This window comes from Leuciscus leuciscus (assembly GCF_965113295.1).
Source record: "Leuciscus leuciscus genome assembly, chromosome: 1".
NCBI lineage: Eukaryota > Metazoa > Chordata > Actinopteri > Cypriniformes > Leuciscidae > Leuciscus > Leuciscus leuciscus.
Window position 1 is genome coordinate 74708367 of NC_138725.1, and position 14450 is coordinate 74722816.

The following is a 14450-nucleotide window of genomic DNA, read 5'->3' on the forward strand; positions in this document are numbered from 1 at the left end:
TAATAACTTTGTCTGATTTCAATAAAATTGATGGCAAAATTTTGGTAGAAACCGTACAGCACCTTAAAACATCAACATGCGCTCTTGACACACTTCCCACATCTTTTTTCAAAAGTGTGTTAAACAGTTTAGAAGCAGATCTTCTAGAAGTGGTAAATGCCTCACTTCTCTCTGGGAGTTTTCCAAACTCCCTGAAAACTGCAGTTGTCAAGCCCCTCCTGAAAAAGAACAATCTGGATAAGACCATATTAAGCAACTATAGACCGATCTCGAATCTTCCTTTCATAGGCAAGATCATTGAAAAAGTTATCTTCAATCAGCTGAACAAATTCTTAATCTCGAATGGATACTTTGATAATTTTCAATCTGGTTTCCGACCGCATCACAGCACAGAGACAGCGCTCGTAAAGATAATAAACGATATTCGCTTAAATACTGATTCAGGCAAATTATCAGTGCTGGTACTACTCGACCTCAGTGCTGCATTTGACACTGTCGATCATAACATACTTCTTGACAGGCTGGAAAACTGGGTGGGGCTTTCTGGGATAGTCCTAAAATGGTTCAGGTCATACTTAGATGGGAGAGGTTATTATGTGAGTATAGGAGACCATAAGTCTGAGTGGACATCCATGACATGCGGAGTCCCTCAAGGCTCAATTCTTGCGCCACTCCTGTTCAACCTGTATATGCTCCCAATGAGCCAAATAATGAGAAACAACCAAATTGCTTACCACAGCTATGCAGACGACACACAGCTGTACTTAGCCCTATCGCCTAATGATTACAGCCCCATTGACTCCCTGTGCCAATGCATTGATGAGGTCAACAGTTGGATGTGTCAAAACTTTCTTCAATTAAACAAAGACAAAACTGAAGTTATTGCGTTTGGAAACAAAGATGAAGTTCTCAAGGTGAACGCATACCTTCTCTCTAGGGGTCAAACAACTAAAAATCAAGTCAGGAATCTTGGTGTGACACTAGAGTCAGACCTTAGTTTCAGTAGTCATGTCAAAGAAATAACTAAATCAGCATACTATCATCTGAAAAATATTGCAAGAATTAGATGCTTTGTTTCCAGACAAGACTTAGAGAAACTTGTGCATGCTTTCATCACCAGCAGGGTGGATTATTGTAATGGACTCCTCACTGGCCTTCCCAAAAAGACCATAAGACAGTTGCAGCTCATACAGAACGCTGCCGCCAGGATTCTGAGCAGAACCAGAAAATATGAACATATCACACCAGTCCTCAGGTCTTTACACTGGCTCCCAGTTAGATTTAGGATTGATTTCAAAGTATTATTACTGGTATATAAATCATTCAATGGCCTAGGACCTCAATACATTGCAGATATGCTCACTGAATATAAACCCAACAGATCACTCAGATCATTAGGATCATATCAGCTAGAAATACCAAGGGTTCACTCTAAGCATGGTGAGTCTGCTTTTAGCTATTATGCCAGCCGCAGCTGGAACCAGCTTCCAGAAGAGATCAGATGTGCTCCTACAGTGGTCACATTCAAATCCAGACTCAAAACACTTCTGTTTAGCTGTGCATTTACTGAATGAGCACTGTGCTGCTGTTCGTCCGACTGTACTGTATTGTATTTCATTTTATTTTTCTAAACTGTTTTAATTATTCTTGTTTCTTTTTATTATTTTAATTTCTTCTATGTAAAGCACTTTGAATTGCCATTGTGTATGAAATGTGCTATATAAATAAACTTGCCTTGCCTTGCCTTGCCTAATAACCTCTCCCATCTAAGTATGACCTGAACCATTTTAGGACTATCCCAGAAAGCCCCACCCAGTTTTCCAGCCTGTCAAGAAGTATGTTATGATCGACAGTGTCAAATGCAGCACTGAGGTCGAGTAGTACCAGCACTGATAATTTGCCTGAATCAGTATTTAAGCGAATATCGTTTTTTATGAGCGCTGTCTCTGTGCTGTGGTGCGGTCGGAAACCAGATTGAAAATTGTCAAAGTATCCATTCGAGCTTAAGAATTTGTTCAGCTGATTGAAGATAACTTTTTCAATGATCTTGCCTATGAAAGGAAGATTTGAGATCGGTCTATAGTTGCTTAATATGGTCTTATCCAGATTGCTCTTTTTCAGGAGGGGCTTGACAACTGCAGTTTTCAGGGAGTTTGGAAAACTCCCAGAGAGAAGTGAGGCATTTACCACTTCTAGAAGATCTGCTTCTAAACTGTTTAACACACTTTTGAAAAAAGATGTGGGAAGTGTGTCAAGAGCGCATGTTGATTTTTTAAGGTGCTGTACGGTTTCTACCAAAATTTTTCTATCAATTTTTTTTAAATCAGACAAAGTTACTACTTTTTCAGGTGGTCTGATCTGTCTGACCCCAGCGCAACTCAATGATGTGCTGATCACCTTTCTGATATTATTGATTTTGTCAGAGAAGAAAGAAGCAAACTCACTGCACTTGTTGTTTGAGAGCATTTCACTGGGAATCTGGCTTGGGGGGTTTGTCAGTCTCTCTACAGTAGCAAAAAGAGTGCGTGTGTTGTTTAAATTGCAGTTTATAATATTTGAGAAGAAAGTCTGTCTAGCTTTGCCTAGTTCCATATTGAAAGCATGAAGGCTGTCTTTGTAGATGTTATAATGGACTACAAGCTTTGTCTTCCGCCACATGCGCTCTGCTTTTCTGCAGTGTCTTTTCATATTTTGCACTGCTGTTGAGTTTCTCCAAGGTGCTTTTTGTCTGCCACTCTTCTTCCTGACTTTCACAGGAGCAATATCATCAATTGCACTTTTAACTTTTGAGTTAAAAGAATCAAGGAGAAAATCAACAGAGTCAGCAGATATGCTTGGTGTTAAGGATATAGCCTTCATAAATAGTACACTAGTGTTCTCATTTAAGCATCTCTTCTTGACAGACACAGATCTAGCTTCAGTGGCAGGAGAGATCAATATATCAAAGAAAATACAGAAATGATCAGACAGTGCTACATCCTTAATAACAATCAATGAGATGTTTAGACCCTTACTGATAAGTAAATCTAGAGTGTGTCCATGATTGTGTGTGGGTCCATGTACATGCTGAGTCAGATCAAAAGTTTTTAAAACAGTTTTGATTTCTTTTGCCATATTGTTTTCTGCATTATCTATGTGAATGTTAAAATCTCCAGCAATGGCAAAAAAGTCACCTTTTAATACACTACCCAGATATTCGAAAGACGTGTAGTTCCCAAATGATATTTGCTTACATTGATAGATATCTTTAAAAAGAGCAGCTAGACCCCCACCTCTCTTAACAGCTCTGCAGACACTCATAAAAGTAAAGTTAGGAGGGGCTGTTTCATTGAGGATTGTTGCACTGCAGCTGTCTTCTAGCCAGGTTTCATTTAGAAGCATAAAATCCAGGTTGTTTGTGGTTATTAAGTCATTGACTAGAAGTTATTTATTTTTAAGTGAGCGGATGTTTAAAATTGCTAACTTAACAGTCTTACTTTTTTTCCCTACATCAATCTTAGTTAGACGTGCAACAGGCACCAGATTAGTTGAGTTTGCTGTACGGCTATTGAAGGCCTTAGACTTTCTATCTTGTAATAGAACAGCGATAGAGAAAGATACAGGCACACTGGGTTCCCGCTTGTTCTGTAAACATATGAGAAAGTTACTGTTATCAAAGCGGGGACCCGACACACATCACTGAGAGCTGGTATCAGTTGTTTTTGGTTCACCTCGAGCAGATGGAGGAGGGTGTGGGCCCTGGCGTTGTGGCAGAGGCCGAAGAGCTCTCACAGAAGGAGGGGGAGGGCGAGCTCGGCCCGCAGGCTTTGGTGGTAGCGGTGCCCAACGTTTTTTGGTTGATATCTGGGGGCTTGCAGCAAAAGAGTGGGATAGTCTGGTTCCAGCATGCACCAGTTCTTCCATTTTCTGTGAGAAGCACAGGAGTGGAGTTGCTGGCGAGAGGGAAAAAGTGTCTGGTGAAAGGGGCTGTTGCTCTGGTGTTATAGGAGGCTGTGATATGCTGTCCTGGCTTCCCTGGCTGTTTTCCAGGAAGTCGTCCTTGGGTGCTGAATCTTGGAGCAGTTCTGATGTGTCTGTCTGTGATGAGCTCTGTGGGCAGGGCTCAGCTGAGATGGTGTCCGTGAGCAGAGGTTGTTGTGGCTCAGTGGTGTTATCATTGTCCTTGTGTGATATGTAAACATCATGTCCATTCTGAAGTGAAGTCCTGTGCTCATTCATACTGTGTCCAGGTGTGTGTGTGCCGTTCTGATTGAGTGGATTGGCACACACTGCAGAAGGATGATTGAGGGAGAAGTAGATATTGTCCTTTAACACTCTTGAACCAAGTTTGTTTGGGTGATGGCCATCCCGATGAAATAGTTGTCTCTGACTCCAGAAGAGATTGAAGTTGTCAATGAAGTTTACTCCTTTTATATTGCAGGTTTTTTGCAGCCATGTATTAATCCCAAGCAACCGTGAAAACCTGTTTGTCCCTCTTGCTGGGAGTGGTCCACTGATGAATGTCTGAACTTTCAGTTTTTTAAGTGTTTCAAAAAGTTCATTGAAATCCTTCTTAAGGAGTTCTGACTGCTCTTTATGAATGTCATTCTTCCCCACATGAATGATGAGTCGATTTGCAGTCTTATGTTTCATTAGAATGTTCTGAAGTTCCCTGTTTATATCAGAAGTTGTTGCTTGTGGAAGGCAGCACGTAGTTGTATCCCTGCAGCTAATGTTTCTGATTATGGAGTCCCCCACTATCAGAGTCCTGGGCTCGGCTGCGCTCTGAGCTGAGTGCCGCTGTCTGCTCGACCTTGAGCGCCAGTTAGCATCAGTGTTAGCTACTGGCTGATACAGTCTGTGTTCGATCACATTCATCACGTTTGGGGATTCCTCATTTACATTCATTAGTACTTCAAATCTGTTCTCAAGATGTATAGGTGTTGGTGGGAGACCAGTGTTTGCAATCTTTGTCAGAGCTGTATCTGGGGTAGAGGATGCTACTGCGGTAATATGTGAGGCTCGTGACAGTCTGATGTCTCGAGTGCCTTTGGGTCTCGCTCCCTGTTTGTGCCATCGGTTTGTAAGTCGATCGGCTTGTTTCTCTACCTGTCGAGGAGCACTAGTTTCATGGGACTCACCGGCTATATGCTGAGGGTGTCCATGACGAAGCTCTGTTGTGTGTTCCGTCTGGTTTGGTGGTCCCGTAAATAACTTTGTTTCAAGAACTGCAATCCTTTGTAAAAGTCTGTGGCAGTTAGTGCAGCAAGTAGATTCCAGAAGAGGCATTTTCTCTCTTATCCTTGTAGGCAGTTGTGTTTTCCTTTCCCCGGAATGTAAGCTGGTCGGGTAGAAGAATTCTGCGTTTTTGTAGTAATCCAAACTTTGTCGTTTGAGCACTGTGCTGATTTGCTGAAGTTAAAATTAGGTGATAAAAGGAGCTCAAATTATAAAAGTATAGAAGATAAAATATAAAAGCGATAAAGCAAAGCGCGGAGCAGTAAGCAAGAGCGTCCGAACAGTAGCTGAGCAGGAAGACCTGCCAAGGGGACTGGTTTGTGTCAATAGATCTGAAGGACGTGTATTTTCAAATACAAATAGCGTCACGTCACAGGCGATTTTTGAGATTCGCCTTCGAGGGCCAGGCATATCAATACACAGTCCTACCGTTCGGCCTGTCCCTAGCACCCCGTACATTCACGATGTGCATGGACGGAACGCCTCCTGGTCTGGGCTCAGCGCAATTTGCGCTCGCTGAGAGCAGCGCACGTGCCCGGCCACCTGAATGTGGGACCAGACAAACTGTCCAGGAACAACGTTCCAGCAGGAGAATGGTCCTTACACCCACAGACAGTCCAGCTGCTGTGGAAGACATTCGGCAGAGCGGAAGTAGATCTGTTTGCGTCTCAAGAAAACGCTCACTGTCCGAAGTGTTTCTCCAAGAGCATGGACGCACTGGCCCACGTCTGGCCCCGCTGCCCGCTCTATGCTTTCCCCCCCGTCGCGCTCCTACCTCAGGTATTAGAGCAGATCAGGGAAAACGGATGCTCAGTGCTACTAGTAGCTCCGCTCTGGAAGAACCAGGCCTGGTTCCCAGTTCTGATGCAGCTGACAAGCACTGCCCCATGGCCGATACCGGTGAGGAGGGACCTCCTCTCTCAAGCCAGGGGCTCGATCTGGCATCCTCGCCCGGAGCTTTGGTCCCTACATGTGTGGGCCATCAACGGGTACCCGCTAGCCTCCCGGAGGGAGTGCTAAACACGATCACGCAGGCTAGAGCCCCCTCTATGAGACGGCTCTATTCCTCTAAATCAGTGGTCTCAAACCGGTTCCACGGAGGGCCTAGTGTATGAAGGTTTTTGGTCTTTCCCTTCAATTAGTGCCCAATTAAGACCTAGACTACCAGGTGAGGGGAGATCTTAACCAATTAGTGACCTACTCAATCAGTTTGGTTCAAGGTAAAAGAGAAAACCTGCATACACTAGGCCCTCCGTGGAACCGGTTTGAGACCACTGCTAAATGGTCTGTGTTCTCTGGCTGGTGCACAGCCCGTGGCATATCACCCCCAGATTGTGGGGTGACGGAGGTTCTTTCTCGCCCTCGCTCCCCTGAAACTTCGGGGAATGCGAGTTTTGAACTATTTGGACGATTGGCTGGTTCTAACTCAGACTCACTCAGAGCTCATAGAACACAGGACCATGTTACTCGAACATCTCGAGAACTTGGGTCTCAAAGTCAATTGGGCGAAGAGTTCACTGTCTCCCAGTCAGAGAATATCTTTTCTGGGCACAGAACTGGACTCGCTGTCTATGACAGCTCAGCTATCGACACAACGCAGACTGGAAATTCAGCGCATGACGGAAACCTTCCGCTGCGGCGCTATAGTCCCGCTCAGAAAGTTTCAAAGGATACTGGGTCTCATGGCCTCAACATCATCAGTACTCCAGCTGGGTCTGCTTCGCATGCGCCCACTGCAGTTCTGGTTAAAAGCGCGAGTGCCGCGCCGAGCGTGGACCTCCGGTCTTTTTCGCCTCAAGGTCAATCAGAAATGCATCTCAGCCCTGAAACCTTGGAAAGCGATCGACTGGTACCAGTCAGGTGTAAGCCTGGGGACTTCCTCGAGTGTGAAGGTGGTGTCTACGGACGCCTCCACCTCGGGATGGGGAGCGCTGCTCGAGGGCAGACCGTTCTTTGGCCAGTGGTCAGAACGGGAAAAGCTTCTACACATAAACTGCTTGGAAATGATAGCAGTCGACAACGCGCTGAGGCGCTTTTGTCCCCAGATAGCAGGACACTACGTCTTGGTCCGTTCGGACAACATGTCAGTGGTGGCCTATATAAATCGCCAGGGAGGTATCAGGTCCCGAAACCTTTACAGGCTGACGGAACGCCTCCTGGTCTGGGCTCAGCGCAATTTGCGCTCGCTGAGAGCAGCGCACGTGCCCGGCCACCTGAATGTGGGACCAGACAAACTGTCCAGGAACAATGTTCCAGCAGGAGAATGGTCCTTACACCCACAGACAGTCCAGCTGCTGTAGAAGACATTCGGCAGAGCGGAAGTAGACCTGTTTGCGTCTCAAGAAAACGCTCACTGTCCGAAGTTTTTCTCCAAGAGCATGGACGCACTGGCCCACGTCTGGCCCCGCTTCTCTATGCTTTCCCCCCCGTCGCGCTCCTACCTCAGGTATTAGAGCAGATCAGGGAAAACGGATGCTCAGTGCTACTAGTAGCTCCACTCTGGAAGAACCAGGCCTGGTTCCCAGTTCTGATGCAGCTGACAAGCACTGCTCCATGGCCGATACCGGTGAGGAGGGACCTCCTCTCTCAAGCCAGGGGCTCGATCTGGCATCCTCGCCCGGAGCTTTGGTCCATACATGTGTGGGCCATCAACAGGTACCCGCTAGCCTCCCGGAGGGAGTGCTAAACACGATCACGCAGGCTAGAGCCCCCTCTATGAGACGGCTCTATTCCTCTAAATGGTCTGTGTTCTCTGGCTGGTGCACAGCCCGTGGCATATCACCCCCAGATTGTGGGGTGACGGAGGTTCTTTCCTTCCTACAAGAGCTACTGGACAAGGGCAGGACCCCAACCACGCTCAAAGTTTACGTGGCGGCTATAGCAGCGTTTACTGAACCAACGCTTGGCCAGTCACTTGGAAGGAACGATCTGGTCATTTGCTTCCTTAGAGGAGCTAAGAGGCTAAACCCTCCCAGAACTCCCTCAGTTCCCATATGGGACCTTTCCACGGTCTTGGAGGCCATGAAAGGTGCCCCATTCAAGCCGATCCAATCAGTGGATATCAAACACTTGTCTCTCAAGACAGTATTTCTTCTGGCTCTCGCTTCAGTGAAGCATATTGGGGACTTGCAAGCGCTCTCAGTGAGCGCGACATGTATGGAGTTTGGGCCAAATGACTCGAAAGTCATACTCAAACCGAGGCACAGGTACGTTCCTAAATCCCTCAACACACCGTTCAGGTCTCAGGTGATTTCCCTGTCAGCCCTGCCGGTCTCTAACGAGGAGAAGGATGCCAGCCTCCTTTGCCCGGTCAGGGCATTAAGGGCTTATGTGTCTCGCTCATCTGTCTTCAGACAGACAGAGCAGCTCTTTGTCTCATTCTACGGACGTTCTAAGGGACTAGCCGTGTCGAAACAGAGCCTATCCAGATGGATAGTCGATGCTATAGCGCTGGCTTACGCCTCTAAGGGCCTGCGGTGCCCGTTAGGTGATAATTTTTGGCGCACTCCACAAGAGGCATGGCCTCATCGTGGGCTTGGTCTAGTGGGATTGCCTTACAAGATATATGTATGCCGGCAGGCTGGGCCTCCCCGTCTACATTTATAAGGTTTTATAACCTAGAGGTTCCCGCTTTACAGGCTAAGCTGCTTTCGGTCTGTTAAATCGGTATTGTCTGCCCCGATGTTTTCGGCCCAGAATACTGAAACTGCTTGAGCAACGCTCGCTGATCGATCGTGCAGCTCTATGGGCAGTGTGTAAGACCCATAATATTCACCAGACTAGGCCGAGTTTCGCCCTGGCTGTGTGTGAAACACTATTGATATAATTGCTCCTTATAGGATGCTATTTATTGTAGGAATGATGCTATTCTAGCCCCTTTTCCTGGACTCTCTGTGAGTCCCATGATGATCATGTGCTATATGGGCCCCGGGCACCTGCCCTTGGGACTTTGGTACTGGATCTCAGCACGCACGGCGTTTTACACTGTGTTCCCCATAGCGTAAGATATTACGCAGTACGAGAGAACCTCTCGTAAGAGAACGTACTCGGTTACTAACATAACCTCGGTTCTCTCTAGAGAGGGAATGAGTACTGCGTATCTTGCCGTGCCTGCAACACGCTCTGGTTCGCTCCGGCGATGAAAACCAGCTATACCAGCCTCTCGAGCTACATTTATAGCCCAAGGCCACGCCCGTTTCGGCGGGACGTGACGCAGTGGGCGCGAAGCGCCCTCATTGGACCTGACGTCACGACGGGGCCTTTCGATAGGTTGCTGCAGTTGCCGCAGAGCAGCTAATAAGCGCGCGAGCTGTTTCGCCTATGTCTGCATGCTGCCGCAACACGTTTTACATTATTCCAAAATTAAGGATAATTTTTGGCTTCAGTATCTCGCGGAAAAGAGATTTCCCCATAGCTTAAGATATTACGCAGTACTCGTTCCCTCTCTAGAGAGAACCGAGGTTACGTTAGTAACCGAGAACGTTTCACAGACGTACTTTGAGATTTTAATCCTGTCCGAATCTGCCATGTCTGTCTTTTTCTCACACGACCTCTGTAAAAATTCCAGAGCAAATTACCTACTGTTTTTCGTCAAACTCGGCGGTCCTCAGAGAAATGTGATTGTGATTGAAATCTGTGATTGCCGAAATTTATTTTTTTTCAAAACGCTTTTTCTTGTGTGTTTTGGTCAACGTGAACTACCGTGCAATCTCTCGCTATTGCGCCGGTATTCAAGTTTCTGCTTTTTGCGCACCGATAATGGATGTAGATGTGTTCGGTACACTGCGAAGAAATAAAAAAATGAAATCAACAAGAAGAGCCAAATCACGTAAACTGTTAAGACTGGCTACTGTAATATCAGTTTCAGGTAAGATTACTTTCATTTCTGCACTTAATTACATAACGTGTAAATTATATAAATTAAAACTTTTTATTCCAGTGGGTTTATTAAGAACCCAGTTCTATAAAATCATGATGATAAATGTATGTTTATTTTTTTTTATACTACAATTTTTATAAAATGTTTACAAAACACTTAATACGTTTGGACGTTTTACTTTATATTTCAAAGTGCTTAATTTTAAAAGTACTTAATTTCAAAATATAACCATACGCAATCCATGCATTCTGAACACGTGATCTTCTGCAATGCCCACATGTAAAACACAGACACTCCTACCTCGGTAATAAACACAGAGATGTTAGTCCCGTCCGAATCCGTACATGAAATCACAGACGTAGGTTGATAAGAATTGTAACTCAAACGTCGCTTGGAAAACTAGTCCCGTCCGAATAGGGCTAAGACTGTGTCTGAAGTCAGTTGTAGTTCTTGTGTTTCTGCTCATCTCTTTTTCTGTTCTCTTCTTTCCTTCAGTGATTCTGCTTGTTAACAGGCTTGTTAAAGGAGAACTCCGGTGAATTTTTAAGTTAATCTTGATCGTTTTACCTTTGTGAGTACTTTCTATAGAAAAAAAAAACGAACCGGATCGGTGCTTGCAACGCGGAGCTGTTACAGTTAATGCCCAGAGCTCTCATTCAGCTAAAACGGCAGTTTTGGGGGCATCGACCTAAAGAGTGTCTTTGTGCCTCTTAACAGACACAAAATGCAATTAAAATGTCTGTCCAACATGGACAGGGCCCTTACATGACAACAAGATGCGTTTAGCAACTTAGCCATTGTTTAAACTCACCTAAATAGTGTTTTAGACGGCTAGCTGTAGTCTCGCGCTGAAGTCCCGTGGGAACTCAGTAGTAGCCGGAACACGACGCTCCTCCCACCTGCACTATGTGCGCGATTTTTCCCCCCAAACCACTTCAGCGGAAATCCCGCCCTGCAGCTGATTTAATTGGTTTAGGTTACAGTGACGATTGACATGACCAATGAAAACCTTAGAATCAGCTGCAGGGCGGGATTTCCGCTGAAGTGGTTTGGGGAAAAAAAAAATCACGCGCACTTTTTCCGGCTACAACTAATCTCCATAATGGTGACTTGTATTTTTAAATTTTCTCCTTCAGTGATTCTGCTTGTTAACATCAGGTGTCTTCAATAATGCTCAATCATCACTCAATTAATCACTAAGTTATCTCATTAACTTTAACACTGCTTCAGTTAAATAAGGTTTGTTCATAACTTTGAGAGAACCTTTCAGGTTTCTTTTAACCTTTCCTTTCCTTTTCTCACCACTCTGAGAGTGTGGATTATATAAACACTGAGCAGAGTAATTTAACACTGGGGATTTTGCTGTGTCCATAGAATTTACATGTTGACTTTGAACATTAAATTTAAACAGATAAAATAATGTATACTATAATGTATTTGCTGTATAATTTATATAATTGTATATTTGATATAATTAATTATTGTAAAAAATAATAATAATTGAGCGTCAGCGTCAGTTCTGGCAGGCCAGGTAGTCAAGACGCTGCTAATGCTGTTTGCTAACAACACTGTCCCGTCAGATGATCTGCTCCAGCTGAGCTGTATTAGCTCGTTAACTCCCCTAGCTGCTCAATGGCCAAAGCTCAAACAAGGCGCCCTATTTAAAGCATATTCAGTTTGCTCATACATGCTTGCTGCTCGCTTCTGCTGATCTGTACGCTGGTAAAAAGCTGTTTAATTCCTTCATCTAGCTTGTTTCTCAGAAGGTGGCTTAGTCATCCCTTCATAGCGCTTACACTGTAGACTGTCAAAACAGTTCAAAGACAGATAATTCTAGGTAACAGCATGTTTTAGCTATTGTGGTCTTGAATAGTCATTTCAGTAATTAATTAATCATTTTTACCATAATATAATTGTTAAATTAGGGTGGCTCAGACGACACCGTTCGAGACACTCAATTTCTGTTTTGGGGGGGATAGCTCATCTAGTCAAAACAATGTGAGAGCCCTTATGCTGCTGCTGCATCCCCTCATGCTGATAATGCTGTCCCTATATGTGGCTGCTATCTCCTCATACTGCTGCTGTCCCCTGACTTCTGCTAATTCATGAATGGTCAGGGGACTCATCTGATCAGAACATACTGCTGCTGGTGTCCCCTGATTCTGCTAACTCATGGGTGGTCAGGACTCATCTGATTATAACATATTGCAAATTATCCGTGTATATTTGTAGATTACTAAGCATATAAATTGTTAAAATGAAATCATCCTCTGTATCTCAGAGGATTGCCAGGTGTGGTTTTGTTTGGGGGGATATTTTAGCTCTCACAGTCCTAAACTGTGTGAGCGTCCCCTAATGCTGCTGCTGCTGTCCTCTGACTCTCTGCTATTTCATGGTGCTCATGAAAGGTCAGAGGACTCCCTGAACAGAGCCATACCGCCAAATTTCAATTCAGGAACATCAACCTGTTTGCAATCTATTCAATATAATTCTTAAATATTTTTATTGTCTGTGTTCTTGACTTAATGGACCTGACAGAAATTGAGCGTCAGCGTCAGTTCTGGCAGGCCAGGTAGTCAAGACGCTGCTAATGCTGTTTGCTAACAACACTGTCCCGTCAGCTGATCTGCTCCAGCTGAGCTGTATTAGCTCGTTAACTCCCCTCGCTGCTCCATGGCCAAAGCTCAAACAAGGCGCCCTATTTAAAGCATATTCAGTTTGCTCATACATGCTTGCTGCTCGCTTCTGCTGCCCGCCACCTCCCCAGCTCCTCCTTATGCTAACGTGGCATTTGCTTATGTCATGTTGCCTGCTCTGTTCACAGGGGGATATTTTAGCTCTCACAGTCCTAAACTGTGTGAGCGTCCCCTAATGCTGCTGCTGCTGTCCTCTGACTCTCTGCTATTTCATGGTGCTCATGAAAGGTCAGAGGACTCCCTGAACAGAGCCATACCGCCAAATTTCAATTCAGGAACATCAACCTGTTTGCAATCTATTCAATATAATTTTTAAATATTTTTATTGTCTGTGTTCTTGACTTAATGGACCTGACAGAAATAATAAAATGGTTAATTTAGAAGATATTTGATACTCCTGCCTTTTTAAGTTTACCAAATATAATAATTACATTTATTACACATATTTTTCACAAACTCATGAACTAGTTGTTTTTGTTTTGTAAAATAATTGTATTTATATATTCAGTATTGGTTTACATTCCATATCCAGTGTGCTGTACCTTATAGATCAGCTGATACATTTTACGCCATCCAAGATCATCATCAGTCGTATGATTACTGTTAATTATATCGATGAGATCCCACTCTCCCTGGCTCTGAAAGATCTCTTTCGACTTGTTAATAATATGATTTTTATCAAAAATTTCATCAGACAAGGTATACATTTCAATCTCCTGATCTGTGGGAACAGAAATGAATATTTTATTATTTTATATTTTAATATAAGTCAAATAGTTTAGAAGAATAAACCATGTTATCTTGTGTTTTTTTTTTTTTTTTTTTTTTTTGTCTAAACTGATTCATGTGTTTCAGATGTACCTGAATACACTGTAGACTGAAGTGTTATAGTGCAGATTTGGGTGTCGAAGGGAAACTTGTAGAGATCCATCTTACAGGCCGTGGTCAGAGATAAAACATCAGATGAGAGTGTAAAGCCGGAACTGAGCAACAGCACATATGGAGACTCCTTTGTTCCAAACTCTGTCTTGATGCTAAATGGAAAAAATATAAATTAGCACTGATTATTATGATGATGATGATTGGACATGATGATTGGAGACAGCAATTATTCAAATCAAATGTAAATGCAAAATAGACTTTACACCTCTGCATAGCAATGCCACATGTCAGCCAAGAGCAAAGAAATAAACCAGAACTGGACCTTATCTGAGCCACAAAACATGTGTATATTAAATATGGAGTCATCTCAGCCTTAATAAGCCTGTTAACAAGCAGAATCACTGAAGAAAAGAATAGAACAGAAAAAGAAACGAGCAGAAACAAAAGAACTACAACTGACTTCCAGACACAGTCTTAGATGAAATCAACTGAAGAGAAAAGAAGACATTAAATCTGTGAAGATCTCAGCAGAGGAGGATTAAACAACTCCACAAACAGCATTACCAGCTTCACTTATTACTAACCAGACTGACATTATTTCTGTCAGACGTCTACACAAGTTCTTATTTCTAAATGATGACCATTTTTGATGTAAAGATCATACTAACATTATAAGGGCACCCCATGAAACATTATGAAATAATAAAATAATCCAGTTCATGACCCCTTTAAATCAAAGTTAATTTCCACCAACTGTGGAACGGCTGCTGATCCAC

At 43.9% G+C, this 14450-nt stretch overlaps 1 protein-coding gene across 1 annotated transcript in view; it reads right to left on the minus strand.

Annotated features, from left to right (window-relative positions):
* Positions 1–14450, minus strand: part of LOC309510762 (5-hydroxytryptamine receptor 3B-like) — a 161755-nt gene that overhangs the window by 131998 nt on the left and 15307 nt on the right. The window contains exon 5 of the mRNA XM_082185641.1: positions 13654–13826. Coding sequence (XP_082041767.1) covers positions 13654–13826 — 173 coding nt within the window. The remainder of the gene's footprint in view (positions 1–13653; positions 13827–14450) is intronic.